At 40.2% G+C, this 27,573-nt stretch overlaps 1 protein-coding gene across 1 annotated transcript; it reads right to left on the bottom strand.

Annotated features, from left to right (window-relative positions):
* Ppef1 (protein phosphatase with EF-hand domain 1) lies at positions 1-25,232 on the bottom strand (the record flags this gene model as incomplete). Its single annotated transcript, XM_050164399.1, has 10 exons — positions 1-607; positions 1,833-1,917; positions 4,352-4,515; positions 9,122-9,228; positions 12,344-12,486; positions 14,388-14,573; positions 17,554-17,694; positions 20,863-21,012; positions 22,003-22,039; positions 25,039-25,232. Coding segments are annotated over 10 exons (1,461 nt in total), but the record flags the coding sequence as incomplete, so codon positions are not given.
* Between the last annotated feature and the right edge of the window lie 2,341 nt (positions 25,233-27,573).

Here is a 27,573-nt window from a genome sequence, read left to right as displayed (position 1 = left end):
TTGATGATGGAAATGCTTTATTTCAACAACAGTTTAGCATTCTTCTTATCCTCAGCCACTCATAGATATTATACCTAATAGTTTTCTCTCCTGCTCTGTGGGTTCCTTCCAGTATGCTTCCAAATTGTTCCGGTCTCCTGGTTAGGTATGATCTAAAACCAGCAGGCTCAAAGCCAGTTCATCACAGGTCATGTATGAATCCCAACACTGGAGGTCAATCTCATCAACAGATTTTTAACCTAGTCTTAGTGGTTTGCTAAGGACTGCCAACACTCACACTATGCATCTGCTTGTTCTATGAATTAGGGTCTACTTTGCCTGATTACGATGGATTTCAAAGGTCCTGGTTAAGACTAGAGATTGGGATCAGCTGTTTTCAAAGAGGCTGGGAGAAGTTTTTGTTCATCTTGAGCAAGATGGCTCTGCGGCTTCTCATGTTTATGTACTACATAGAAAGCCTTTAGGAACTCATTAAAGTCTATGTTTCCGTCTTTGTTGAAGTCCACTATCTTGGCAAGCTCATCAATTTGGGAATCATCAATTTGAACATTGTAGTGAGCGTTGAAAAGTTTCCACATGGTCCGGAATTCATCCAAGGAGATTAGACCTAAAAGCAAACAGGAGAAAGTTAAGTGCTAATGTTAAGACCCCCCCCCCGAAAGAGTAGGGGAGAAGCCACACTGATTGAATAGTCCCAATTACAAACTCACTAACATGCCCGAGAATCAAAGTACTGAAGGAAACAGAAAAATAAGATCATATGTGTAAGAAACAGTATGTTGCTTGCTACTACCAAGGATCCTGGGAATATGTTAATGCCAGAAAGAGTAACAGGTGAAGAACTAGTAAGCGGATATGGATGAAAGTGGTGTAGAAATTCTATAAACTAAAATCTAAGGGTATAAGATACAGAAAAGGATGGTAGAAGAGATAGCAACATTAAAGCAGGAGAAAGTACCCCGAGAGTCAATATGATGATGATGATGGTGTGTGTGTGGGTGTGTGTGGGTGTGGGTGTGGGTGTGTGCGCGCGCGCGCGCGCGCATGTGCAGCCTAAGCCATACTGCACATGCTGAGGTCAGAGGACAACTTGAGAGTCCGTTCCCTCTTCCACCCTTCTACCACGTGTGTCTCAGGGATTGAATTCAGATCATCATGGTCAGCGGTGAGCAACTTTGCCTGATGGGTCATTTCATAAGGCCATGGGTGCTGTTTTTATATGCAATAATCTATTTTCCTGGATCATTATTGATACTTTTTCACACTCAGATGTCTCTGCACAGAGGTTCGGGGCAGGGTGCTGAGGATGGTACCCAGAGCCTCATACACAACAGGCAATCTCTCTACAACTGAGCTATATTCCCAGCCCTGCCTTTTTAAATCACAAAATCAGTAATCATATACTAAAGCTAAATCAAAACTGAGTTTTCAATCCCTTAAACAAAATCAGCACTCTTTTCCTATTAACTAAGATACTACAGCAGAAAGCGAATCATCTTTAATTGGTTCTCAGTCTTGCGGCTACGATCAAGTGCGAGTCTTTCTCATCCCTGCTGGTGGTTTATATAAAGGAGCTGTTCAGTGAGACCAATGATTATAAAGGCTTCTGGAGAACTCTATGGTCTCCAGTACAGAATTTGTGGCCAAACTAAATGACCAATAATATTAAATATTCGTTTATTTTTTTCTTTACATTTCCCCAAGTTGGATGAAGAATGAAATCAATGAAAACTGAGTCCCAAACTCAAAGAAACAAACTAGCCTTTGCTTCGTATTACTCCTGAACCAATTGGTGTTCAGTATTACTCCTGAGCCAGTCAACATTCACTTACCTGAGTGATCAGTGTCGATGACATTAAATATGATTTTCAGGTCAGATCGGTATCTGTACAGAGTTTCAATTAGACTAGATTTCATCTAGAATCAAGATTTTTTAAGTGTTAGCATACTGAGGATTAATTTCATTTTACATTCCAACCGATCTCCCTCCTGTCTTTCCTCACTCTCCCCCCTCCCCTCCCTCCCAGCCTACGCCTCATCTACTCCTCCCAAAGGGTTAGGCCTCCCACGGGGAGTCAACAAAGTCTGCTACATTTCAGTTGAGGCAGGACCAAGCTCCTCCCCTCTGCATTGAGTCTGAGCAAGGCATCCCTCCATAGGGAATGGGCTCCAAAAAGCCAGCTCATGCACCAGGGATAGATCCTGGGCCCACTGAGAGGGGCCCTAAGATAGACCAAGCTACACAACTGTCTCCCACATGCAAAGGGCCTAGTTCAGTCCCATGGAGGTTCCACGGCTGTCAGTGATGAGTTCCCACGAGCTTGAATAAGAAAGAGGACTACCAAATGCAAGCAACTGCACATTGTAGAAAGCTTGGCAGAAATACCTTCATTATTGCAAATAGTTTAGCTGTGTTAGAGTTAAGTCCTTTCCTCTTAATTTAGACAAAAAGAAAGAAATATTACAGGACATCTGATCACACTGCGAACCCAGAGATTGCATTGTTTGCTGGACAAACCTGTTTCTAGTTGTGGTGTCCCTCTGCCCTAGCCCACACCTGTCATCCAAGAGCCTCCTTCATGAATATTGTAAGCAGGATTAAATAAAGTCAACCATAGGTCAAGAGGCAGAACAAGCAACCAGTTCACAAGAAGTAAACATAGAAAAAAAACAATAGAGACTACAGGGGAGTGAGGAGGATGAACAGAGAGATGCACAGGAAATAGAGAGGAGGGATATTTTAGTTTGAGGAGGCTTGTTGGAGACAGAGTAGGAGAAAGAGCCTTCTGGAACATCTGCAGAGGAGGAAGGTTGGCTGGGTGCTTTCTCTGCCTCTTTGAGCTAACAGGTTTTCACCACCCCCCCCCAAAAAAAAACCCAATACAGAATAATTTCAGCAAATGCAACAAATACAAAATAAACCCATAAATCCTTTTTATCTCTTTATGGTGCTAAGGGATAAATCCAATAAGCATGCTGGGCTTATTTACCACTGAACTAGGTCTTAAGACCACCAATTCAAATCTCAGAAGGCAAGCTGTCCCTTGGCCTAACCACTCTGAGTCTGATTAAAGACTTGCCCATGTGTTCTACAGGGACAAAGACTCAATACGACAGCAGGAAATAACAGCTGCAAATCTACAGAAAAGTCTACAGGGATTGTTCCATTTCATCTTCTATAATCTTAAAGAATAAGGACAGAAAAGAAAAAGATAAAGCAATTTTCCCAGAGGTAAGGTAGTGATATTTGGATCTTAGCCCCTCTGTGCTGAAGCCTATGATCTGAATCGCCGTGGTAAACGGTCGCTACCATCCAAGGCCTTCTTCCTGGAGATATTTTCCCATCTGGTCTACATGATTCTCTTTGTTCTTCTCATCTTCCCTACAAAGGATCACCCAGGTTCCCATCTGCTGTGTTCTAACTAGTAACTGATGAATTGCTAACTAGTTAGATGGGATCTGATCAGTGGCCCTGTGGTACTGTCATTTTAATAAGATATTTTATATCTTCTAATACTTTAAGGCATATTCTAGGGCATGTCAGCAGGTCTGTACATGCATGTTGAGTATTTGAGTGGTATTTTTTTATGAGAGACTGTGGTGATGTTGTTACAGCTGCCCGGGACAACACCTGAAACTAAGAATGTCAGATTTGACATAGATTTGCTTACAAAGCTTTTGGTTTTTTATTTTGTCTGTTCGACAGAGCACACACACATTTCCCAACCTCCTCATCTGTCACGAGCCATTTCCCCCCTAAAAATAATTACAGGAACCATCACCCTGGGGAGTCTGCAGGGAACCTCACACCCATAATTATGTTCTATTGAGAGAACCTTCCCCACACCCAATTAACTGTTAATCTGTTAGCAGAACACGCCTCACAATCCAGCTATCCAGGGAACCAGGTGTGGCAACTCGTGACTTCTTGGCCTACCTGTCCGAATGTGACCTGGCCTACGTGACCACGCGGCGAGATCCTGTGCCCTGCCCACCAAGTCCTCATCCAGGGCTATATAAGCAGCAACCATGATCCTAATAAAGGGGGCTTTGACAAATCTGCTTAGCCTCATTCTTCTGTCCTAGCTCATTCCCTTCCAGGTAGTGCCCCTCCGAGACCCTGGAATAACTAGCTGCAGGGTGGGTTACAACCCCTAGACTAGTGACCCACCCAAGGAGGCAACACTCACCATGTTCCCCAGAGATTCCCTTCTGGCCTTTCTTGAGACTGTCATTCCCGTCCATTAGATCATTCCAACCCTAATTTTTGAAAGCACTAAGTTGCTTAGAGGTTGTCCAAAGGGTGTTGTGACGGAGCCAGGTTTTTAGCTGGAACGAACATGTCACTCACCTCCTTGACAGGCTTTTCAATGTGGACATCCTGGAAGCTGGACATGTAGTCAACATTTCTATCTTCGTCTATGTGTACCAGGTGTGAACTCAGAGATCTCCATGGTAAGTTCAGCCCCAAAATGTTCTCCATAGAAAAAGCCCACTGTGCCAATGAAATCCTCCCTGACAGCAACAACAAAGGCCCATATGATTGGTACATAATTTGACAAAATAAAAGCGCAAGCTCCTTCACAGAGCTAGTGACAGCCAGGGGTTTTGAGGACTGAGGGCCCCTCCTCTCCTCCATGATCTGTCTGACTAGGTTCTAGCACCTCAAGTAAAGAATAAGTAAAGAAAGTTTTTGTTCTGTAAATCTTACTGTCACATGAAAGAAATTCTCCTTGTAGTCAGGCACTTGGGTGGCAGAGGCAGGTGGATCTCTGTGAGTTCGAGGCCAGCCGAGGCCGCACAGGGAAACTCTGTCTCAGAAAACAAAAACAAAAAGCAAAGAAAAAGAAAGAAAGAAAAAGAAAAAGCCCCTTTTCCTATTATCTAATACATAAAGTAAGATTTGAAAACAGAAGAGACTTACTTTCATTTTTAATATTTTAGCATATCATTTACCTATTTTCCCAACTGTTTTTGATTTAATATTATATTGTAATTTTCTAAACCATAAGTATTTTTATTTTTCTTATTATTGAAGATATATATTTATTTGAGGCAACTTTTTGGGGATGAAACTTAGTATATACAACAAGCAAGCATTCTACCATCAAGCTATATTGCCAAACCTTGGCTTTTGAGACAGAACCTCAATATATAACTCAGGCTAGCCTTGAGCTCACTATATAACTCAGGCTAGCCTCAAACTTACAATCTTCCTTTCATTTTTTTTTCTGACAGGTATGAGCCACCATGCCCGGCACTCAATGATTCTGAATAAACAATTTTATTATTTCTAGTGGTTTTTCTAAGTGTATAAATATTTTGCTAAGTGTATAAATATTCCTTGGACTTCCCACAGGGCAGGGAACCCTGACTGCTCTTCAGGCTGATGAGGGAGGGGGACTTGATTGGGGGAGGGGGAAGGAAATGGGAGGCGGTGGCAGGGAGGAGACAGAAATCTTTAATAAATAAAAAAATAAAATAAAAATATAAATATTCATATATATAAATACATGTATATATAGTGTCTCTTTTATTTTTAGACTTATTTTATGTATATGCATGTTTTGCCTGCATGTATGTCTGAGTACCATGTGTACAGTGCTCATACCTTGAATACAATATGTAGCTGAAGCTGTCCTTGAATTCTTTATCCTCCTGCCTCCACCTCCCTAGTGCTAGAATTAGAAGCATGAGCCACCACATTCGACACTTATTCTTAATTGTCTAAATGCTTTTACAGACCTTGAAACCAGGTCACAGGATGGAGCTCAGTTGGTAGAGTGTTTGTCTAGCATGTACAGAGCCCTGGGTTCGATCCCTAGTACCACATAAATTGGGCATGCTAACATAAATCTATACTCTCAGCACAGAGGAGGTGGAGGCAGGAAGATCCACAGTTCAGGTATTCATCCTCAGCTACACAGGGAGTTTGAGGCAAGATTGTTTTTTAGAGACCTTGTCTCAAAATTTTTAAATAAACTGGCCTGTAGTGGCGCACACCTTATTCCCAGCACTTGGGAGACAGAGGCAGGTGGATCTCTGTGAGTTGAGGCCAGTCTGGTCTACTGATCTACAAAGTGAGTTCCAGGATTGTCAGGGCTACACACAGAGAAGCTCTGTCTTGAAAAATCTAAAAAAAAATTAAATAAAATTAAACCATAAAACAGGGTTAAATATACCAAATAATTGTTTTAAGTACATTATAGGATATCTTTATTAAAATAGTGAATTACACTGACTGGGTTTGGAATGACAAAACAGCTTGGAGCTCCTAGTATTTATAGCAAAAGCCAAACTTGGTTGTGATATTCTAATATTTGACTATTTTGTTTATTTTTATATAAATGTATCAATAAGATCAGCCCTTAATTGTCCTTCTCCATATTCTTGTTAGGTTTAAGCCCAAAGGTTAGGTTGACCTCCTAAAATACTCTGTCCCTGTTCTGTAGAAAAAGGGATCAAATTACTTTCTTGTTTTCTTAAATGCCTGCCACCATGCTGAATGAAGCTGTTATAGAAACTTTCAAATTTTCTGATTCAGTTTCTTTAACAGTTACAGTCATTAAGCTTTTTGGTTTATTTCTGTCTCTGTTTAGAATGTGTGTGTGGATGTATTTATTTTAGGACTGTGTCCATTTGATGTCAAGTTCTAATACATTGCTAGATAAATTTTCATAATGTATCTAATGATCTTAATGATTATAAATTTCATAATAGCATCTCTTTCTATCTTACTCTTGGTTATTTGTACTTGAATATGTATTCTCTAATTTGTGTACTAGCTTGCTCCTCTCTCTCTCTCTCTCTCTCTCTCTCTCTTTTATCAAGTTTACCAGTTTCTTCAAAGAACTATTTTCTGATTAGTTCATAACAGTTTCATCTTTTAAAATAGATACATTCGAAGTGACCAATGTTTCTGTAATTTGTATTCTGTAAACTTTACACGTGAATTTCCATTATCATTCAGCTTGAGTATTTTAATTTCTACTATGATTTCTTCTTTGATCTAAGGACTACTCAGAAGTACATTTCTCATTTCCAAAAGTGTCTGTGTGTGCGCGCGCACATGTGTGTGCGCGCGCACATGTGTGTGTGTTTGCTGTATATCACAGGCTAGTATCAAAATAATGATTCCATTGCCTCTGCCTCGAGTGCTGACTGGGATTACAGGAGTGTGCCACCAAAAGAAATTTTTATGTTTAGATTATATAGAGCTGTAGCACTTGTCAGGGCATTTTCTTTGGTCTGTCTCTTTAGTTACTAAAGGAGGAATATTAAAGTCTCCCACTATGATGGCAAATTTTTCTATTTCTGCTCATTGCTCTGTCAGTTTAGTTTCACATTATTTTGAGGTTATATCAGTAGGAACACAAACATGCAGAACAAATTCAAGTGGCAAATTAAGTGTTTGCTATCATGAAGTGTCCCTTTTCATGTCTAGTAACATATATTTCCTCAGAATCTACTTTCCGTACTAGTAACAGAGTAGTTCCAGCTGTGTTTCTGTTAATGTTTTCATGCTATTTTTCTAAATATAACTTTCAATCTTTGTTTATATGATCCACTATCTACTGGCTTTTTTCTCAGTTGCTGATTAGTCTCTATCAGTCTAACTGCTGTGTCTTTTTAGCAATCTGTGTTTCCTCTCTGCTTGCATTTGAATGCCCTCTTCCCTATTGGTGCGCTGCATCTTCATTACAAGTGAATCGGAGGGCGGATTTAATTTTATTTATCCTGTTTGAGAATCATTGTTCCTCTTGATTTCTAGGACTCTGTCACGGGTCTGGAGGCATTATCGTGTTAAATATAGTCTGCCTCCCTTACACTCTCTCTGGTCTTTCTTCCTTGTATCCTGATAAACGATAGACTTAGATCCTGACTATATGTTTTGTTCATTTTTGCTGTCCATAATAATTTTTTGAGATGGGGTGTGAGTGACTATGTAGCTCAGGCTATCCTTGGGGGTTACTATAAGTTTAGGCTGGCTTTGGAAGTTCCTAGCTCTCAATCTAATTCTTGATGCTAACCTTCTCTTAAACACATTCATTATGAACACTCTCTCACTCTCTGGGGTTTTGTTTTTGGCTTGAGGCCAGGACTCATGTAGCCCAGCTGGCCTCAAATTCTTGACTTCCTACCACCACCTGCCAACTGCTGGCATTACAGGTAAGCAGCACCAGCGCTGTTTCCTCTTTATTTTAATAAACATAGTGCTATAAGTATTTGATACTTCTTCAAACCATATCATAGTTCAGATCTTTCAAGCACATATCCGCGGTTCTCATCCATGCCTTTCTTAGGTATTTTCTATTTTGTATTTGACAATTCCCACAGCTGGTTTCCTTGGGAGAAACTAGCTCTGTTATTTGCTGGGTTTTGTTCTTGTCATTGTTTGTCTCTCTGTCATCGCAGCTCACCTCATTTATTCAGTAGTCAGGCCTTAATTGCAAGCGCACACTAATTGATGCTAACCTCTGAATACACCAGTGGCTACAATTAAGGATGTTCTCTTCAAAGAGGCAGTTGGGGACATTTTTTAGTCACTTTGAAGGCACACAAATCCGAAATTCATTTTTTTCTCTCTTTCTACCGTGCTAGAATCTCATGTCAGGATGGTTGCTAGAGCAACATTAGCCTTCATGCCAAGACAGTCTAGCCTTCGGTGCTTAATTGCTGCTTCATGATTCCACACATGATTCAAATCATCTTTTTGTTATGACTGTACTTTTTAAAGACAGAATCTCTCCGTGTAGCCCAAGCTGACCGCATACTCATCATTCTCCTGCCTCAGCCTCAGTCTGGGGATTTCAGGCATGTGCCTCTATACCAAGCTCAAATAATTGTCCAAAAGAATGGCAGTCATGGGACTAAGATACTGGGAAGCTGACAAACATATTATGATTCTGCCTCCTCCAGAAGAGAAGTCTAATTCAGGGCTGTTCGTTTCTTAAATTCGAAGAAGCTTACTGAAAAGGAGATACATTCTGATTTTTTTTAGTGAATGGATTCTTTATTTTCTACCGTTCCTTTCTAGCAACAAAGAAGAACTAAAATCCCATTGAAGAAAACCTGCTCTGTATATAGCCAGAATGTTAAGAAATGATAAATAAGTTATTACCTGTTCTCCCATAGTCACGGAGCTGGAAAGCACTGATGAGATCAGTTTTTCGTGAAATCATTCTTTCTTTCAATATCTTGAAGGCACTGCATTCCAGAGCACTTACCCTATGTTAAGAAAACAGCATTTCAGTGAAACTTAAATAAATCATTAGCTTCTACTTAATTTTAATGTGCTATGTTACCACATACCAGTTTCTACATTAAATAAATTGTCTGCTTATACATACTATATTGCTAGATAGTAAATGTAGTATATTCGTGTATATATTTGGAAGATGTGTTAAACATTTGAAAAATTATTAGTAGTAGTAGTATTAGTATATTGTTCCTTTTTCATTTCTTAGACATTTTATGTTTTGTATTTGACAACTTGATATGGTGAAGGGGTTGTGCACAGTATATGTGAGCAGATCAGAAGACAATTTTGTGGAGCTGGCTCTTCCCTTATACCTTTATGTATGTTCCAGGACTCAAACACAAGGCACTAACTAGGCTTGCACAGGAGGTGCTTTTACCTGCTGAGCCATCTTGATGACCTGAAAATTCTTTTTTAAACAGAGTTTAAACTAGCCTACAATCCAAAGTCCTCCTGCCTCTGACTCCTGTGCGCTGAGATTACATGCATACACCTTCATGCTCAGCCATTTTGTTAATTTTTTTTATTTTGTATTTCATTTATGATCCAGTTTCACATTCTCACAGGGTCAGCAATTATAACAGCCACAAGAAATGCTTTCTTGTTTTTTTTTTTTTAAGATTATAGATAGAGTTTTCTGGAATTTGAGAGATTCATGTGAATGTTGAATAATTATTTGATAAAAGGAACCAAAAATTTTTTAATTGTTTTTCTTGATTTTATTGAGCTATATATTTCTCTCTACTCCCCTCCCTTCCTCCCCCTTCTACCCTCTCCCATAGTTCCCATGCTCCCAATTTACTCAGGAGATCTTGTCTTTTTCTGCTTCCCATGTAGATTAGATCCACGGAGATACCAAAATTTACCATTACATTAGTGCCGTGGAATAATCTTTTTGTACATTGAGAATATTTGTTGATCTCATTTGTCTAATAAAGGGCTGAATGGTCAATAGCTGGGCAGGTAGAAGTTAAGAGGAACTTGCAAACAAAAAAGAGCATGGGAAAGAAGGAGGGTTGAGTTGCCAGGAGACAAGGAGAGAAGCAAGATGAACATGCCATGATAAATAAAAAATGTACTGCCACATGGTAGAGCATAGATAAGAAATATGGGTTAATTTAAGTTGTAAGAGCTAGCTAGCAACAAGCCTGAGCTATTGGTTGAGCATTTATAATTAATATTAAGTCTCTGTGCATTTATTGGGAAACTGGCAGTCCTGACAGAAAAACTCTGCCATTCTGACTGTGATAAAAGAAAATATGTACACGAGTAGAACATAACAGGAACTTCAAAAAATAGATCCAACTATTATAAAAACACATATGGCAACAGAGGTAGAACAATTTAGTAGAAAAGACAATCCTTTGATCAATGCTAGAACACGTAGTTAACTACCTCAACATAAACTTCTACCCTCAATTATTTATAAAAAATGAGTTTGAAGGAGGAACGGAAGAACAAAAGAGTCCTGAGATACAGACATCTTCTGTGTTCACAGAGTGTAGAATCTAGGATACAAAAGATTTTAAAAATCTAAGGCTTGGTGTGTGGAGGGAATGGGAGGAGGAGAGGGAGTGGGAATTTGGACTGGCCTTTTTTTAAAAAAAAATCTAATAGCAGGGCGGTGGTGGCACACGCCTTTAATCCCAGCACTGGGAGGCAGAGGCAGGCGGATCTCTGTGAGTTCGAGACCAGCCTGGTCTACAGAGCTAGTTCCAGGACAGGCTCCAAAGCCACAGAGAAACCCTGTCTAGAAAAACCAAAAAAAAATCTAATAAATTAAAATAATATAAAACAAGAATAAAAGAGAAATGAAAAAAAATCTAGAGCTTTTCTCCAGGTTACAAAGAGAAACCCTGACTCAAACAAACAAACAAACAAAATGATAGATTTTCAGAAACTGAATGATCCTAATTTTGTCATGTGGTCATGCTGGCTGGGTTTATCATTTAGGTATTATGAAGAAAGTGATCTGGTTTCATTGTGACTTTTGTTCTTAGGGAAGCAAAGGAGACTCCCCATGTTTTGATAATTGCACTTCTTTCCTAACTTACAGGCACGTTGAGGGGCTCCACTCCCAGTTCCTGGGTCACAGTGAACTAACCCCTAAGTTGAAGCACTGGAATCTGTCATTTGCAAACAATGCTGATACCATTTAGAAAGATGTGCACCACCTAAATTCTGTCTCTTAAGAAAAGCTATCCACCTATGTATGGAAAGTCCCCTTGACACAACAGTTCTGGTTTGATAGTCATTTGTTTAAGCATGTATGCAAGGTGGATTCTGGCTGAGCCAAAATTGCACTGTGGATATGTATCTGTGTTTACATATGATTAGACAGAAGGCACTGTACATAGGAGTGTTGCTCTCAATCAATATTTACAAAACACGCAAACTTCTGTATCTGGAAACCATCATGCAGGTTCTTGTTGCTATGTGTCACATAAAAAATTCTAAGGCTTCTCAATTTCCTTACATAAACTGATACCATATTTACATATAATTGATATACAACTTCTTATATACCTTAATTTATAGAGTGTGTATAATTCCATTTAATATAAATAGTTGGTGTATTATATTATTTGGGGATATGATAACAAAAATGTCTGTACATTTATAGAACTGACTTTTTTAAAAAAATGTTTTCAATGTGGAACCCACTAATACAATGTGTAGGCTATGTATCAAAAAGATAAAATGACAGATGAAAATATGAATAATAACAGCATATGTAAGTAAATTAAGTAAATAATTAAAAAGACAGGGATTATGAGACTCAAATGAGGCTTCAAAATGAAGACTGTCATGCTAATAGGAGACAAAGTAGACATTAGATGAAAAGGGTAACTAGAAACTATAACTAAAATCTAGAGGTAAGGGAGGGGGCAATTCTTAATGATAGAAGATAATGAACCTAACAGCAAAACCAATAACTACATGAAGCACAAACTAAAAGAATTAAAGAAACAGATAACTCAACAACAAAGGCTCGAAACTTCAATGGCAAAGCTGCTCTTAGTCACTCAGGTCTGGTTCTACTCTGTCACAAATATAGTCCTTAGTATTTTTAGGGCTATCTACCTTTGGTGAAGCGGGCTCAGGCATGATGAACTAGTTACTTGGTACTGGAAAAATTGTGGAGTTGTACCATAACTTAGTCTGATGTAAGCTCCTCGGTTGCTGCCTTCTTCGTAATAATTAGAAGCAGAAAATAAAGTAATGACCTGATTAAAGGAAAAAGAGGATCAAGTTCATTAAGTTAATTCTCAAAAGGTCATTCAATATAAGCCAGAAATAGCTCAATTCTCAAAAAAAAAACCACCTCATAATCTGCAAATTATCTGGGTCTGGCATGATTTCATATGATTCCCTTGAAGGAAAATCTCCAGTCGGTGTCTCCATTACTAACTCCTAGCTTTTCGTCCAGTGCCCCAGATATGGCCCTGAATTCCTACCCATTAATCTAGTGCCAGATCTTAGAATTATGTTGTTTCACAAATTCTAATTTTCAACAGAGATAAATTCCATATTTTCTTACCTCGTGATATCTGTGGGCTCAAAATAAAATTTGGTTAGAAGCTCATACTTTTTCTTTTGCACAAAGCTGAGTGATTTAGAAGGTTCAGAGCTGGACGGATTCAATGTTTTAAGAGCAGAGACATAACAGGACTGTGGCCAGTACCTTAGGAAGAAGTCAGCCTGGGAGGTATGGTAGGTAGATTATAGAAAGATAATACTTGCTGGTGACGGGAAACTGGGTTTAATCCAGTTCTGGTCTAATAAGGATGCCACTTCAGATGAACCACGGCTATTTTCTAATTACATTCTAAATAATACTTTGCTTCTTTATCTTGCAGTGTTAGTATGAGCCAAAACTGAATTAATAGAGTTAAGAAATCAGAGTAGAAGGAAATGCCATAGGATTCCATATTCATCGTTCCTTGCTTCTATTCACGATAAAGAAAAACAAAAAGAACCATCCTAGGACACCTGAGGGTAAGGACCAGTTTCTTAGTCCTCTTCTAGCATTATTGACATACTCGGAGAACAAGACACTCCATTTTGATGGCAGAAGTTAAACTGACCACAGTAAGCAACTCGCTAGTGACCACCTCCTCAATGAGCTGAAAGAAGTGTGCTGTGTGTTTTCTGTCCTATACAGGGAATGTGCAAAAGAAGAGAGAAAACGGGATTGGATATGCTTTGTAAGGAGAAGTGTGGTCTGTGGGAATTGCACTGTGTATTGTGAGAACTGGCTTACAATTAGTAAAAAATGAAGTGTGTGTGCATCTGTGTGTTAGAGAGAGAGAGAGAGAGAGAGAGAGAGAGAGAGAGAGAGAGAGAGAGAGAGAGAGAGAGAGATAGGGGGTGGAGAGAGAGCAAGAATACTTGGTGTCACTGTTATGGTTTAAAGTGATATATTTGGGTACTGAGTTGGAAAGAGGTACAATTGTGATATACACTTGTGATGGTTCATTTCATCTGTCAACTAGATCACATTCCTGAGCAGAGCACAGTTCTGGGTGTGTCTCTGAGGACATTTCCAGAAAGGATTAATTGAGGGAGGAAGATTTTCCCTGAATGTGGATGACGCCACCACTTAGTATGGGGTCCTGGACAGAACTAAAAGGGGATGAGGGGGAAAAGGAAGACTCATGCCTTTAATCCCAGCACTCGGGAGGCAGAGGCAGGCAGATATCTGTGAGTTTAAGGCCAGCCTGGTCTACAGAACAGGTTCCAGGACAGCCAGGGCTTCATAGAGAAACCCTGTCTCAAAAAAAAGGTGTAAGGAGAATGTCAGCTGAGCATCAACATCTCTCTCTACTTCCTGGTCACCTGAGATGTGACAAGTGGCCTGCCACCATGTCTTCTCCATCATGTGAATATATATACTCTCGAACTGTGAGGCAAAATAAAGCCTTCCTTAAGCTGCTTCTCGTCACTTGGTTATAACACTGACAAGAGTAATTACTACATTCACACATCAGAATTTCTGCTTCTGGCAGTAATAAAGATAGAAGTAGTGAAGACATTGCTTGGCCTTTTAGGTATGACAACACAGTGTGGAGAAGACCAGGCTGTGGCAAGGATGGCTATGAGGATTTCGGTCATGATGCCAGCTCACCTTCCCATCGTGACAGATTTCATACCCCTCGGGTTTACACTCATGAGACCTAATGAGCATCTTCAACTGGTTTTTATTAAGAATCTTGGAAGTAACGTCTGGTCCAAAATAGCAGCCCCCTCCTCGGCTTGTATTTGGATAACAGCCTTTTCTGCCTCTGGGGTCACTCCACAGAAGGTCAATAATCTTGGAACAATAAAATAAATTAGGGTTATACTTACAAGTAACAGTCTATCATCTTTTTTCTATCCCATATTATTTAGCAGAAATATTAAAGGTAACTGGTGTTACAGGCATGAACCACCATGCCTGGCTAAATTCAGAAGAGAAAGTAGCGCCTTCCAATGAACACGTATTAAGTGTTCTTAACACTGACTCAGGTTTTTGACCTGTTGTACTCCTTAAGGAAACCTAATAAGTGTTTATTGAAAGGAACTACTTTCTCTTCTGAATTTAGCTGGGCATGGTTGTTCGTGTTTCCCCAAGAACATCCCCTAAAGCTTCTTTGATCTTTGGCCTCCATAAGACCATTTTCCAATTCAGCTGTAGGTTCACCTATTGACTGGATTCCAGAAGGTGTTCTAAACCCACAATGATTTTTTTTCAGCTTAATATTTCCTTTGGTGGCTTGAAGAAGCAAATGCAGGTCACACAATACCCAGGACTGAAGACTCAAATTTCTAAGAACGTTTTCACAGAAAAATCAGAGGTTGTAGAGTCTCTAATCTGTATTTAATATTTGACTCAATTTTTAAAACTACTACTGTAACACAAACTTAAGAAAGAGTGGTTTAAAAAAAAACCTGCAAACCTCTTTATCACTAAAGAGTGACAACCTTGAGAAATCTGTCTATCCTTCAATCAGGCATTTGGGTCAACTAACCTGCAAAGTATGTCAGGGTTCTAATAGACAATTATTCTAAAAGTCTACTAGTTTCCATAGTTTTCTCTGTTGTTCCTACGTGTGCAGAGAATTGAATCCAGGGACTCATGTAGGCTAGGCCAATATAATCCTTCTGAGCTACACCCCAGCCTCTCCACATCTGCATGTTTCTTTGGAGAAAAAACACACAACTGAAATTTTTATGTGTGTAGAAGCCAGGTCTACATCAGGTGTCTTCCTCAACTACTCTCCTCTCTCACTAAACCCATAGCTTAACAATTTAGTTAGACTGACTGGCCAACCAGCCCCAGAGATCCACCTGCCTTTGCCTCCCCAGTGCTGGGATTACAGTTGGGTGCTGCCACAACCAATTTTTTTTTTATGTCACTGCTGGGGATGTGAAGTTGGGACCTCATGGTTACACACCAAGCTGAGCCATCTTGTGAAGTCCCTTCAATAGAAAATCTCTAGTGATTCTAGTAAGTCTAAAGCAGGTCTTGAGAAGAGGTTCAGATACTGATACTGCCCTAAACTGGACTCTGCAGTCATTTCTAGGTTTGATATAAAGGGAGACGTGGAGATAAATGAGAGAAGACAGAGGGGCAGAGAGAAGAGCAGAAGGATCAGTACCTGCTCAGCACCAGAGCCACTCTGTACCGGGCTCAGCTCAGACAGCGAGTATTTGATGACCAGTTGAGGTGAGAATTAAAATCTCCCAAAGAAGAATCACCCCAAGGGCTTCCTTCCTTCTCACTGAATTCCAATATTGGCACAATTGTACCCTACACACACATAAATACAATGTAACACCTTTAAGTTCTGGTTCTTATGACAAAACAACACTTGTATTTCAAACGGAATCATATCTGGTTCCTGTAGAATGAATTCGCATTTTGTGTGTGTGACTTGACTTGTAGTATAATAAAGGAGGAAACATGGACGATAAGGGGCCATATTTTATTAGGAAAGGATTAAGCTTTCAATTCCTACATGAATATAGAGTTTAAAGGTAAAATTTCATCTGGAAAGCATCCTAACTTACCCTTGAAGTACAGCATACATTATTTTAGGTACGTAACCCTATATAGGAATATATATATGAAAATATTTCATGTATATGATAATATGATAACGGATGAGCAGTCCATTATAAAGTATATGAAAGTAAATTCTCACGGAATCTTTCTTTTTCCTTTTTACCACTACTATGAATACTCAAAATTTACATAAAGTAAATGTACATATGAGGGGAACATGATGGCACATGCTTGAGGGAGGCAGAGGCAGAAGGATTACAAATTCCAGGCCACCTGGGCTATGCATCAAGTCCCTGTCTCAAAAAAAAAACCTAAAGACTAGCATATATAGTGTATTATTAGAGTGCTTTCCTAGCCTACACAAAGCTTGTGTTCAATCTCTAGCACTATAAAAAAAATACAAATAACATTGCATGGACTAAATAGGATTTATGCATTATTTAGGTCATAGATAAGATAAATATAGATACATGCAATGACAATTAAAGCAGTGGTTCTCAACCTGGGGGTCATGACTCCTTTGGAGGGTTGAAGAACACTTTCACAGAGGTCTCTTAAGACCATTGGGAAGCACAGGTATATACATTATGGTTCATAACAACGGCAAAAATTTACGAAGTAAAAGCAAATTATGGAAGTAGCAATGAAAATAATTTTATGGTTGGGGATTAGCAACCCATGAGGAACTATAGTAACGGGTTACAGTAGTAGGAAGGTTGAGCACCACTGAATTAAAGGAAACCAGGCCATGAATTTAAATGAAAGTTATGACTCCATGGGAGGAGTTTGAGGGAAGAAAGGGAAGGGGAGATGATGTTATTATAATCTTTAAAAATTAAATCATTTTAAACTACATATTGCTGGAACTCCATCGAGGCAGGATAAGTGCCAGTCCAATGGCTTCGTAGGTAATTATTTAGGTTACCATAGGTGAATGTCTTTACTGTTTGACTGTTGTTGTTACCAACAAACAAAGAAGTATCTAGTATTCTTTTTTAATATACTTAAAATCACAAGGGCTGTTTTAAGAAATGAGTTTCTCTCTCAGAATGAATTCCATGAGTTCTAGATTTCTTTTTTGAGTCTAGAAATAAACTTGGTTAGATGCACAATATAGAGATGGATTCAGAGAAGATGATCGATCCATCGTGCCTACAGAGGTGAAGTCACTTTAACCTGCATTTCATACGGGACAATATCATCACAAACTGCTGTTACCACTCTGGTGAATGTTTCGGTTACCTACTTGTTCCCATTCATGCTTTGTTAGGTCCGTAGAGGATTCAGCCTTCCCAGGAGCACAAGTGCTCAAACCTGATCTACTTCTTTTTAAGTCGGCGGAATGGTCTCGATTTATTGACATCGGTGGCATCAGCACAGATCTCATCTGTAAAACATAGACTCATGCTTTAGTTAAATGCCATTTGTGGGCACTTCAGCTATGGTTGGAAATCTGTCTGTACTGTGTGCAGTCAACTCGAGGGAAAAAATGCAGCGCCCCCCCCTTCATCTCACTCACCTCATATGCATTTTTAATTTACTAATGTCTCTAAGGTGGGCCGATTAAAATAGTTTCTGTGTTTTGCAACTAAAGATGTTACTTTATGGAGAAAGCTTCGCATCAGAAATTCTAAGAGAGCCCAGAGGCCCGCGTGTAGGTGCTAGACATATTGCATGGTACTGTCGAAGGAAATCGAAGATGCGAAATGTAGGAGGGTCCGGCCCCCTTCTGCACCTTTCTCTACACCTGGGGCTTTCAGGAGTTCGGAAACAGATATTTTGTTTGTTTGTTTTTTGAGACAAGGTTTCATTGGAACTCACTGCCCTGGAACTCACTCTGCAGACCAGGCTGGTCTCAAACTCACAGAAATCCACCTGCCTCTCCCTCCTGAGTGCTGGAATTAAAGGTGTGTGCTACCATTGCCTGGCTCAGAAACATCTTTCAAAAGGGGGTATACATTTGATTTGCTTGCTGTATTTTCCCAGATAAACGAGTGGGAAAAAAACCCACATCCATGTCCATGAGAGTTCTCCCAGGGAACACAGGTTGAAAACCTGAAAGTTCTTCAACCTAAATTCAGTATAGCTCTTAGCCAGACCTGTCAGCAACTGATCATGTTGTCTAAGCCTAGTTATAAACCTGTTTCTTTGCAAAGGAAAGCTGGGCAATGGTGGCACATGCCTTTAATCACAGCACTAGGGAGGCAAAGGCAGGCAGATCTCTTGAGAGTTTGAGGTCAACCTGGTCTACAAAGTGAATTTCAGGGCAATTCAGGCCACACAGAAAAAAACCCTGTCTTGGAAAACAAAAAAAAGAAAAAAAAGAAAGAAAAAAGAAAATGGTTTAAAAATACAACATGATAAGCCCACTTGATTGCCTTATATAATCTGAGATTGGAATTCTGTTCTTGTCTCTTCTAAGCATTATACTTTCATTCAAAGCAATTAAAAGGTTTTACACTTATTTATTTATTTGTGTGTGTGTGTGTGCACGCACGCGCGCCACACTCCACAGCACGTAATGGAGGTCAGAAAACAACTTTTACCAAGTAAATTCCAGGGACTGAGCTCAGGTTGTTAGGCTTGGGGACAAACATCTTCACCTGCAGAGCTGTTTCCATTTAATTGGCCCACAGATGCTTTTTATAATACTTTAATTAAACTTTAAATAATACTTCTGTTACACTGGTGGCTGTAGTTTAGTGATGGACATCTCTGTGGGCGCCAAATGCGGCGGTTGGATTAATGAGCACCAATGATAATAGATATTTGAACAAGTTTAATAACAAAACCAGACTCACGAAACCAAGGTTCCAGCGGAGTACCCGGTGGAGACAGGAAGGGGCGCACAGCCTCTGCCCGCCCAATTTATCAGTAAACATACGCCCGAGGGCAGCCCGCCCCCAAGGGGAGGGCTTATCCCTACAGTTCATAGCCTACATTTTCTTCCCCAAGTAAATGGTCTTAGGTCTTAGGCAGAACAGAATATTCTGGGAAGACCTTCCAGGATTACGTCCACATAATTTATTTCTGATAAGCTCGTTAGGCATGGCCTCATGGCCACTTTAGAACACGGAGCTCTGTAGTTTTCAAAGCTCTTTAGGATCAGGCTGCTTTCCCCACACCACCATAGGCACCATTTTCTCCTGGGAGTCCTATGAACCATCCTTCTCTATACTCCTGCTTGGGAAGTTGAACACTACGAAACCAGAGCCTTTGTCTTATAGAATCTTACTTTGACATCTTGAGGCCTTGCTTGTGGTGAGGACTGCCCTCCTCGGGGCATCACCATAGACCAGGGAAAGAAGTTCTAAGAAAATTCCTATCCATTTTTACTTTGCCCTGCTTTGGTCTTAATTTCTAAAGAAGTATTCAACAAATAAGACATACTTATTACATCTCAGGTACTGGGGTTTTGGCAGGGATTAGAGAAGCATAAGAATATAGTAAGAAAATAGCATTACCATTCCTTACTTAAATTTGGCAACTTACGAAAGCTATGCATAAAGGTCTTGAGAGTGCATAAAGAGGAGCTATCTAGCCTAGAGGTTAAAGTGGAAAGTTAATGAGAAGTTGGCAATATTATCATTCACATGCGTATAAAAGTATGGAGGCTCCCACACCTCGAGGTGCAACTGCCATCACATTTCTGTCCCCATCAGTCTCAGACCCCACCTTCCCAGAATGACTGGCTAGTTACTATTGGTCTGTAAAGACAGCGGCTCAAGTTTCCCACTTGGACCATATAGCACCCTCTGTTCTATAGCTGCTGCTGGTCTTCATGCCCACCTGGCCCCTTGTTTACTTCTAGGCTTGGGGCTTCAGCTTACCTTTGGTAAAGGAGGAAAATAGCTCTCGTTGTGTGTAAGGTACAGCCCAGCAACCCTTTAGTAGGTGTAGAATCCTATAGCTACCATAGAGCCAGTTCCCTGAGAGGGTCTATACAGGCTCCTGTCCTGGCTGTGACGTCCTGAGTGATTATGTAGAGTTAAAATAATCTGAAGATAGTTCCTCTGCTCAGTTGAAATAAAGGGACAGGATAGTAATTTAGAAATAAATTCTATATGAGACTCCTTATATGAGTTACCTAGAGCTCATACAAGAAATATTGGTCATCGGGGCTAGAAGGAGAGGGAAGGAGCTGTGGCTGTTTTATGGGTTTCAGTCAAGGAAGCTCTGTTAATGGATGGTGGTCACAGCGGTGGCAGTAGAATAATAGGAAGTGCCAAGGAAGTTTATACTTACTCACAAGACAACAGTGCTGAATTACAGTGTAAGTGAATTCATGTAAACGCTACTTCTGAAACCTCACCTTTAGAAGCTATCTGATGTGCTAATGCATGCCGGCTTTCCCTTTCCGACAGGATTCCCTGTTGAAAATGCATGGTACACAGAAAAACCACCTAGTTGTCCTGCATGCAGTTATAGCTTTTTTTTCCCGACTTTTACTAATTGTCTCATCTACACCACCAAAGCCCAGAACTCTTTAAAATGACGGATAAAAAGAAGCATATTCCATTATAAATGTCGGATCCGTGCACATAGTACTTCTTACTTTATTTCTTTGTATGTGGTGGAGTGTACTCAAGTCTGTGGACTCTGATATCCCACCATGTATGACCAGGATTTCATCGTCAATAATCGTGCCAATTGGGAGCCAGGTATAGACTTCTTCCAGGACTTGCAAGATTTTTCTTCCATGTAGCTGTAATAAGAGCCTGAGTCAGTTTTTAGTTTCCTGATATGTCCAGGTAAGTGAATAGTCTCCATATGTAGACAAAACCCAAGTTTTCCATACCAACCAAAGGAAACAGTCAGGGAGCTATCAACCAGCTAGCGAGTATTTAGCATGGGACGTTTCCATCCTGTATTGTTGATACTTTTGACATTTTTGGGTCTTCCTCGGGGAGGAGACTGCCCCTGTCAGAGCTAATCCCTAGAGATCCTACATGACGGTTCTCATGTACAAACCAGCCATTTCAGAATCCACACTAAGGAATTCTTTTCCTGGACTCTAACTCAGGGCCCCTTCTCTGGTGTGCTAACCAATCAACCCAGAGCAAGATAGTAGACAACTACCGACGATGACCGTCATGCCCCACAGCTGGCTGCCATTGTGCAAACAACTCAGCTTTCAACACTGAGGGGCTTTGCCCTCTCTCTCCCATGAAACCTAACAAATGTTCTCATCTGTACTTTCTTCTGGCTCCATCTGCCTGCCTCTCTCTCTCTCTCTCTCTGTGTGTGTGTTTGTCTTTCTTTCTCTGTCTCTCTGTCTCTGTCTCTCTCTGTCTTTCTCTGTCTCTCTCTGTCTCTGTCTTTCTCTGTCTCTCTGTCTCTGTCTCTCTCTCTGACTCTGGTAGTTCCCTATGTGGTATCCCCAATGTGGGATGCTATGCCTCCTGCATGTATAAAACCCCTCCACTATATTGGTAATTTCTCTGTCTGCCTGCCTGAATTAAATATCAAGGATGGGTACCTTTGAAGCAATGCAATATATTCATAGCTATGCTGAAACTGATCCAACAGTCATAATGAAAAAGAAAATCTAAGATTCTACCACGGTGAGGGGTTCCTGCTGTGCTTATTATTTTATTGGCACAGATTCTAACTCATTAGCCCATCACCTTTCTTAAAGCAACAATCTGGTCTTCTTTAGCTCCTTTTTTCACAGAAAAACAAGTATGAGTCTTACCTTGTACTTATGTAAAATTTCTTTTGTGAATCCATACCTGAAAAACATATTTTAAACTATTAATTATTGCTAAGAGGAGAGTCATTGATGTCTCACTATTACCAAATAGTAGGAACTCAAGAAACTAAAGACTTCAGTGGTACTTATCAGAGTCTCTCTGGAGCATTGTGAGAAAGAACAAAAGCAATCAATAGCACAACCTCTATTTTCAAGAAGCCTAGAGTATAACTGGGGAAAGAAAACAGATACTTGTGGAACAATGCAAGACAACTTAACACATGCGTACCATAGCTACGTAAAGGCTACAGGGATTTCGAGAGGCATGCAATGACATTTAGAGAAAGCTGGATGGAGAAGACCTTTCATTTAAAAAACATTGCTACGACATGGATCATGGGAATGAATGGTATTAAGGGTTTTAATAGAAAGTATCAGGAATTTTAATGCCTGGCTAAGAAAAGCTAAGGGAGAGTTTTCAATTCTTTTTTTTTTTTTCTTGCTTTAGGATAGTATTGCGTACCCTTTTCAGGTAGCCCTTTCTCTTTAACACTGGGATTAAAGATATGCAATACCACACCCAGATAATAATGTGTACTCTTCAGAGCCAACAGGTAAAGGAGGAACAGTGCAGACTCCCCACTCGTTTCCCTACAAACCACATCATGTCAGGATTCTCCAGTAGAACACCGCGTTTTTTCAAGATGAATTCCCTCCCCGTACTCACCAAAGACATCACATTGTTAGACCAATATACATCCTGCCATCTGTGGTGCTTTGAATGAGAATGGCCCCCATAGGTTCATATATGTAATGTTTGGTTCCCACTTGGTAGACCGTTTAGGAAGGATTAAGAGGTGTGGCCTTGTTAGAGAAAGTATATCAAGCCAGGCCTCATCTCTCTCTCTCTCTCTCTCTCTCTCTCTCTCTCTCTCTCTCTCTCTCTCTCTCTCTCTCTCTCTCTCTCTCTCTCTCTCTCTGTATGTATGTATGTATGTATTTGTCTTTCTCTGTGGGTGTGGGTGTGTGTCTGTCTCTGTTTCTATCTCTCTGTGTCTGTCTGTTTTTCACTCTCTCTGTGGCTGCCTATCTCTGTTTCTATTTCTCTTCTGTGTCTGTGATTGTCTGTGTCTGTCTGTCTGTATCTCTCCCTCTCTCTCTCTCTCTGCTGCTGCTTGTGGATACTATGTAAGCTATGTATGCTTTCAGCTTCAACTCCAGCACCATGCCTACCAGCTTGCCACCATGCTTCCCACCGTGATGATCATGGACTCACCCTATGAAACTGTAAACAAGCCCCCAATGAAATAGCTTCCTTTATAAGTTGTCCTGGTCATTCTTTGTAGTCATAGCAACAGAGAAGTAACTAAGACAGCATCCTTAACTTTCTGGCCCTTTTTGAAACACTAAATATCATTGTCTGTACCATGCTTCTAGAAAACTTCCTCCCTTTCATTTTTTCATATTCTGTCCTAGGCTATCCATTGCCTTCAATTTCTTCCTTAGTACTCTCACCCCTAGCTAGCTAGGCTTTCAATTGATATCTAGTATTAATAAATACATAGAGCGACACTCCAGGTTATAATTCATTTCTATCTCTGGACCCACACTCAACAATACATCAAATAAATCTACCTCAGACTAAATCCATTCCCATTCAGAATGATGCTGTTATGCCCTTAAACTCAATCTTGCTCATCCTTGATTAATTCCTCAGTTAAGACCTCCCTATCAAGTTCTTGGGTGCTCAACTGCTATTGCCTAAAGTCTAGGTCTATTTTGGCCATCGCCATTGCTATCATGCTAGTCTACATAGGATGCTACCATTTCTTCAACTGAACTCCAAAGAGCCATTCTTGGCCCTCCTCCAAATTACTCTTCTTTTTAAAACAAGTGCAGTATTCTTCAATGATATTCTCTTATCCTTAGATACATGCTCATATACCTTCACAACACTGAACCATCTTTTACATCTCCAATCCTACCAGGCTCAATCATATTTGGGTCTCTATTGCTGTGCTAAAACACCATGATCAAAGGCAACTTGGAGAGGAAAGGGTTTATTTGGGACATGTAAATGTCCCAGTCACAATACATCATGAAGGGATCTCAAGGCAGAAACCCGGACATGGAAGATCCCTGTTGAGTGACTTGCTCCTCATGTTTGCTCGGCCTTTCTTCTTAGAGCACCCAGGAACAGGCTTCCTATAACACCTCTGGATTCTTGTTCTTTAGAGATTCTGCATTTGCAAACTGCACCTCGAGAATTAGAGCTGAAACTCTGCTTGAGTCAGGTGTTGAAACTACCCAGAAGACAAAGGGGATTTGCTGAGCTTTGATCCCAACACCCAAAAGCCTAGGACCCAAAGTGGGAGACATTTCCTAGCCTCCGTTGTTCTAGAACAAATTGATTTCTGTTTGCCATAAAAAGGAAAGAAAAAGAAAGAAGGAAACATTTATTACCTACTGTGCCTTTCAGACAGAATTCACAAGCCATTTAAGCAGTCTTTATCCCTCAAATCTCCAGTGAGTCAGATAGTCCAAATGCTATGTTACAGCTGTTCTCAAAAATGTTTATGAGCAGCTATGCCAGAAGCAATTACCAGGACACCAAAAAAAATGCACGCAGCAATATAAAACACTGTGCTAGCTTCTGAGACAGAATTTGAAGCAAGCCAAAAGAAGCAAGAGAAACTTCCATCTAAGTCTGCTCATACAACCTACCAGACCTACAAACCTGACCTGGCATGCCCACCCAGCGTGCAGTCTGGACTATGAAGGGGAAGTAAGACAGAAAAAAGGACATAGTAAAGAGGAAGCAAAGACGTGACTGGAAGAAGAGGTAGGAGAGCTTCAAAGCAGCTGACACTTAGCTGAAAGATGGGGGTTGGTGAACGAGGGTGAGAACTTGGAGACTCTCCTTGCGATTCATCTTCTCTCTTCTTCTATACAGCTAACTTTACATATATCATCTGGGAAACTAAAGAGAGCAGCCGTTCCAGAGGGAGAATAAAAGATGAAGTCTAAAGTCAGTGTTACCTCAGGTTCATCATGAAGTCTTCATGGTTCCCCCTATTCAGGTGCAGGTCATTGGGGTAGACGAGAAAACTAACGAGCAGGATCATGAGGATCTCCATGGAATTGTTCCCTCGATCTACAAAGTCACCATTGAAAACATACGGATTGTTCTCTGAAGGCAGGCCATTCTGGGAAGGAGAGGGGGCGAAAACAAGGAGTCAAAAGGATGTTCTTTTAAAAGTAGGGCTATGCGTTTGTTCCTGCGGAAACAGAAAAGAGGCCCAGTCATTTCTTTCACTGGGAAGAATCTGCTCACTGGCTAGAGCTTCATCCAGGGCACATATCAACAAGGGACCTGGAACCAAAGAGAAGGCTGGCAACAGGAAGGTTTCAGGGAGGGTGGGGGTTGTTTATTCGACCCATCGCATGAGTTTTCTCTGAAAGGAGCCAGGATTTGTCCAGTCCAAAGGAGATAACCTCGTGGGGGAAGGGAACCTGTGAGAAGAGTATGCCGTATGAAAAAAATCCAATGAACAAGAAAACACATGATGTAACTTCCAAGAAAGTCTTATCCTGCCCTTTTTTCTCTGAAAAGAGGGAAACTTCTACCCAGGGAAAAACACTAAGTTAACAGTTGGAGCACTTTCATTCAAAGGGCCCTATATTTAACTTCCCTGGGTTGTAATTTTCTCAGTTTGCAGAGTGGAGATGACAATATATAACTTGCCAAATCACCTGTGAGAACTCAGGCAAGCCGGGCAGTGGTGGTGTACACCTTTGATCAGGAGGCAGAAACAAGCAGATTTCTGTGAGTTTGAGGTCAACCTGGTCTACAATGGGAGTTCCAAGACAGTCAGAACTCTTACACAGAGAAACCCTGTCTCAAAAACAAAAAACAAACAAACAAAAAAAAAACAAAAAACAAAAAAATAAAACAAAAAAAACCCCAAAAAACCACAAAACCAAAACCAAACCAAAACAAAACAAAAGAGCTCAGGCAACAGGACTGTTTTGTTAGCTATGACTGCGACAGGACTGAATAATAGTGGGCAGATATAACCATACCTGGTGCCGCTACTCAGTATGTGTTCTGATTGGTTGATTTATGACCAGGCCATATCAGATATCAGCCCCTTTGAGTATCACTCCTGAATATGAGATACTATTTTTATTTATTTCTTTATTTTTAAGATTGTACTTATAAAAACAGTATTGGTATGAAAAGAAACTGAGAGCGAGCAGGACAAGCATTAATTTTAAAATAGCTACTAGCTTGTTCAGCTCCTCACTGCAACTCTCAAACAAAACATACATAATACGACATGGTTACATTTTCTCAGTGCCATACTTGATAAGGAAATAGCCAAGTGCATTCCTACTGCACAGCAAGATACAGTCAAATGTTTTGAAATGTATTACAAAGAGGAGAGTCATATCAAATATACACTTTTCTCAGAAATGTTATCTTTGGGAAAGAATACACATATTATAATTATTTTAATGTTTCAAACTATTTTCAAATTCTTCTTTTGTCAGATTTCAAACTAGGTAAGAAAACCTTATTACTTTATTTTAACGCTCTACCATTTATGGGCATTTTAAATCATACATTGCGTTATAATAAGTAATTGAAAACAATACAGGTTATAATACATGACTTAGGGGATTCCAAGAATTATCTTCACAGTATAATGTGTTCTGGAGATAAGTGGGGGAGGGACGCGGTGGCATATTGTAATAAGATGATTAATATCACAGTCCAGTTTCCTGTATAACAGTTATCTTTGAGAAAGCCATCTGACCCTTCCTTCATCTGAAAAATGGAAATGAAAGCCCTCTTTAATTACCATGCAATAATATTTAGGAACTAAGCATTATATGTACAAATAATTCCATGCAAATCACAAACACAAATAGAGTCAGTAATTAGGATCTCCATGCTATTTCTAATTTTAAGAGTGCATTATTTAATATTTTCCTTTGTAAACTTTTTTATTTATTCTTTGTGTCTTGTCTTTCATATCATGCATGCCTCCTGGTTCCCCCATCTCCCTCCCCACCCCTGCCCTGCAGAATGAAACAAAATAAAGTTTAAGAGAAAAAAAAGAAATAAAAGAAGGAAAAGAAAATCTTGTCATAGAAGCTGCATTGTGACCCAGTGAGCCATGCAGTAAACCCCTTTATCCATGCATTTTTACATGGAAGCATTCATCACAAAAGAGCACTGGTCTGGTTCAAGACCCTTGGTCTCTGCTACACCATCAACATTGGGCCCTCACTGGGACTCTTCCTGGACATCCATTGCTTGTCTGTGGCATGGAGGTCCTGCAGCTCTAGGTCCACAGGACTGACCCCCTCAGTCTCATACTCCAGCAGATCACAAATGGAGTGGATGTTGGGGTTGGTCAACACATTACCTTGATTCTGGGCCTGGGCAGTTACAGGGTTGGTCCCCACCAGGGTGAGCTCTCCAGCATTGCTCTGGCTACTTCACCCCCTGCAGTGATGAGCAAGGGGTGTGGCCAGTTCTCCAGCTTTCACATCCTCAGGGTTGGT

The sequence above is a fragment of the Alexandromys fortis genome, unplaced genomic scaffold (assembly GCF_014885135.2).
Source record: "Alexandromys fortis isolate MF-2015 unplaced genomic scaffold, M_Fortis_MF-2015_v1.1 scaffold_147, whole genome shotgun sequence".
Lineage (NCBI taxonomy): Eukaryota > Metazoa > Chordata > Mammalia > Rodentia > Cricetidae > Alexandromys > Alexandromys fortis.
Note: the sequence above shows the minus strand (reverse complement) of the source record. Positions and strands in the feature narration are given on the sequence as shown.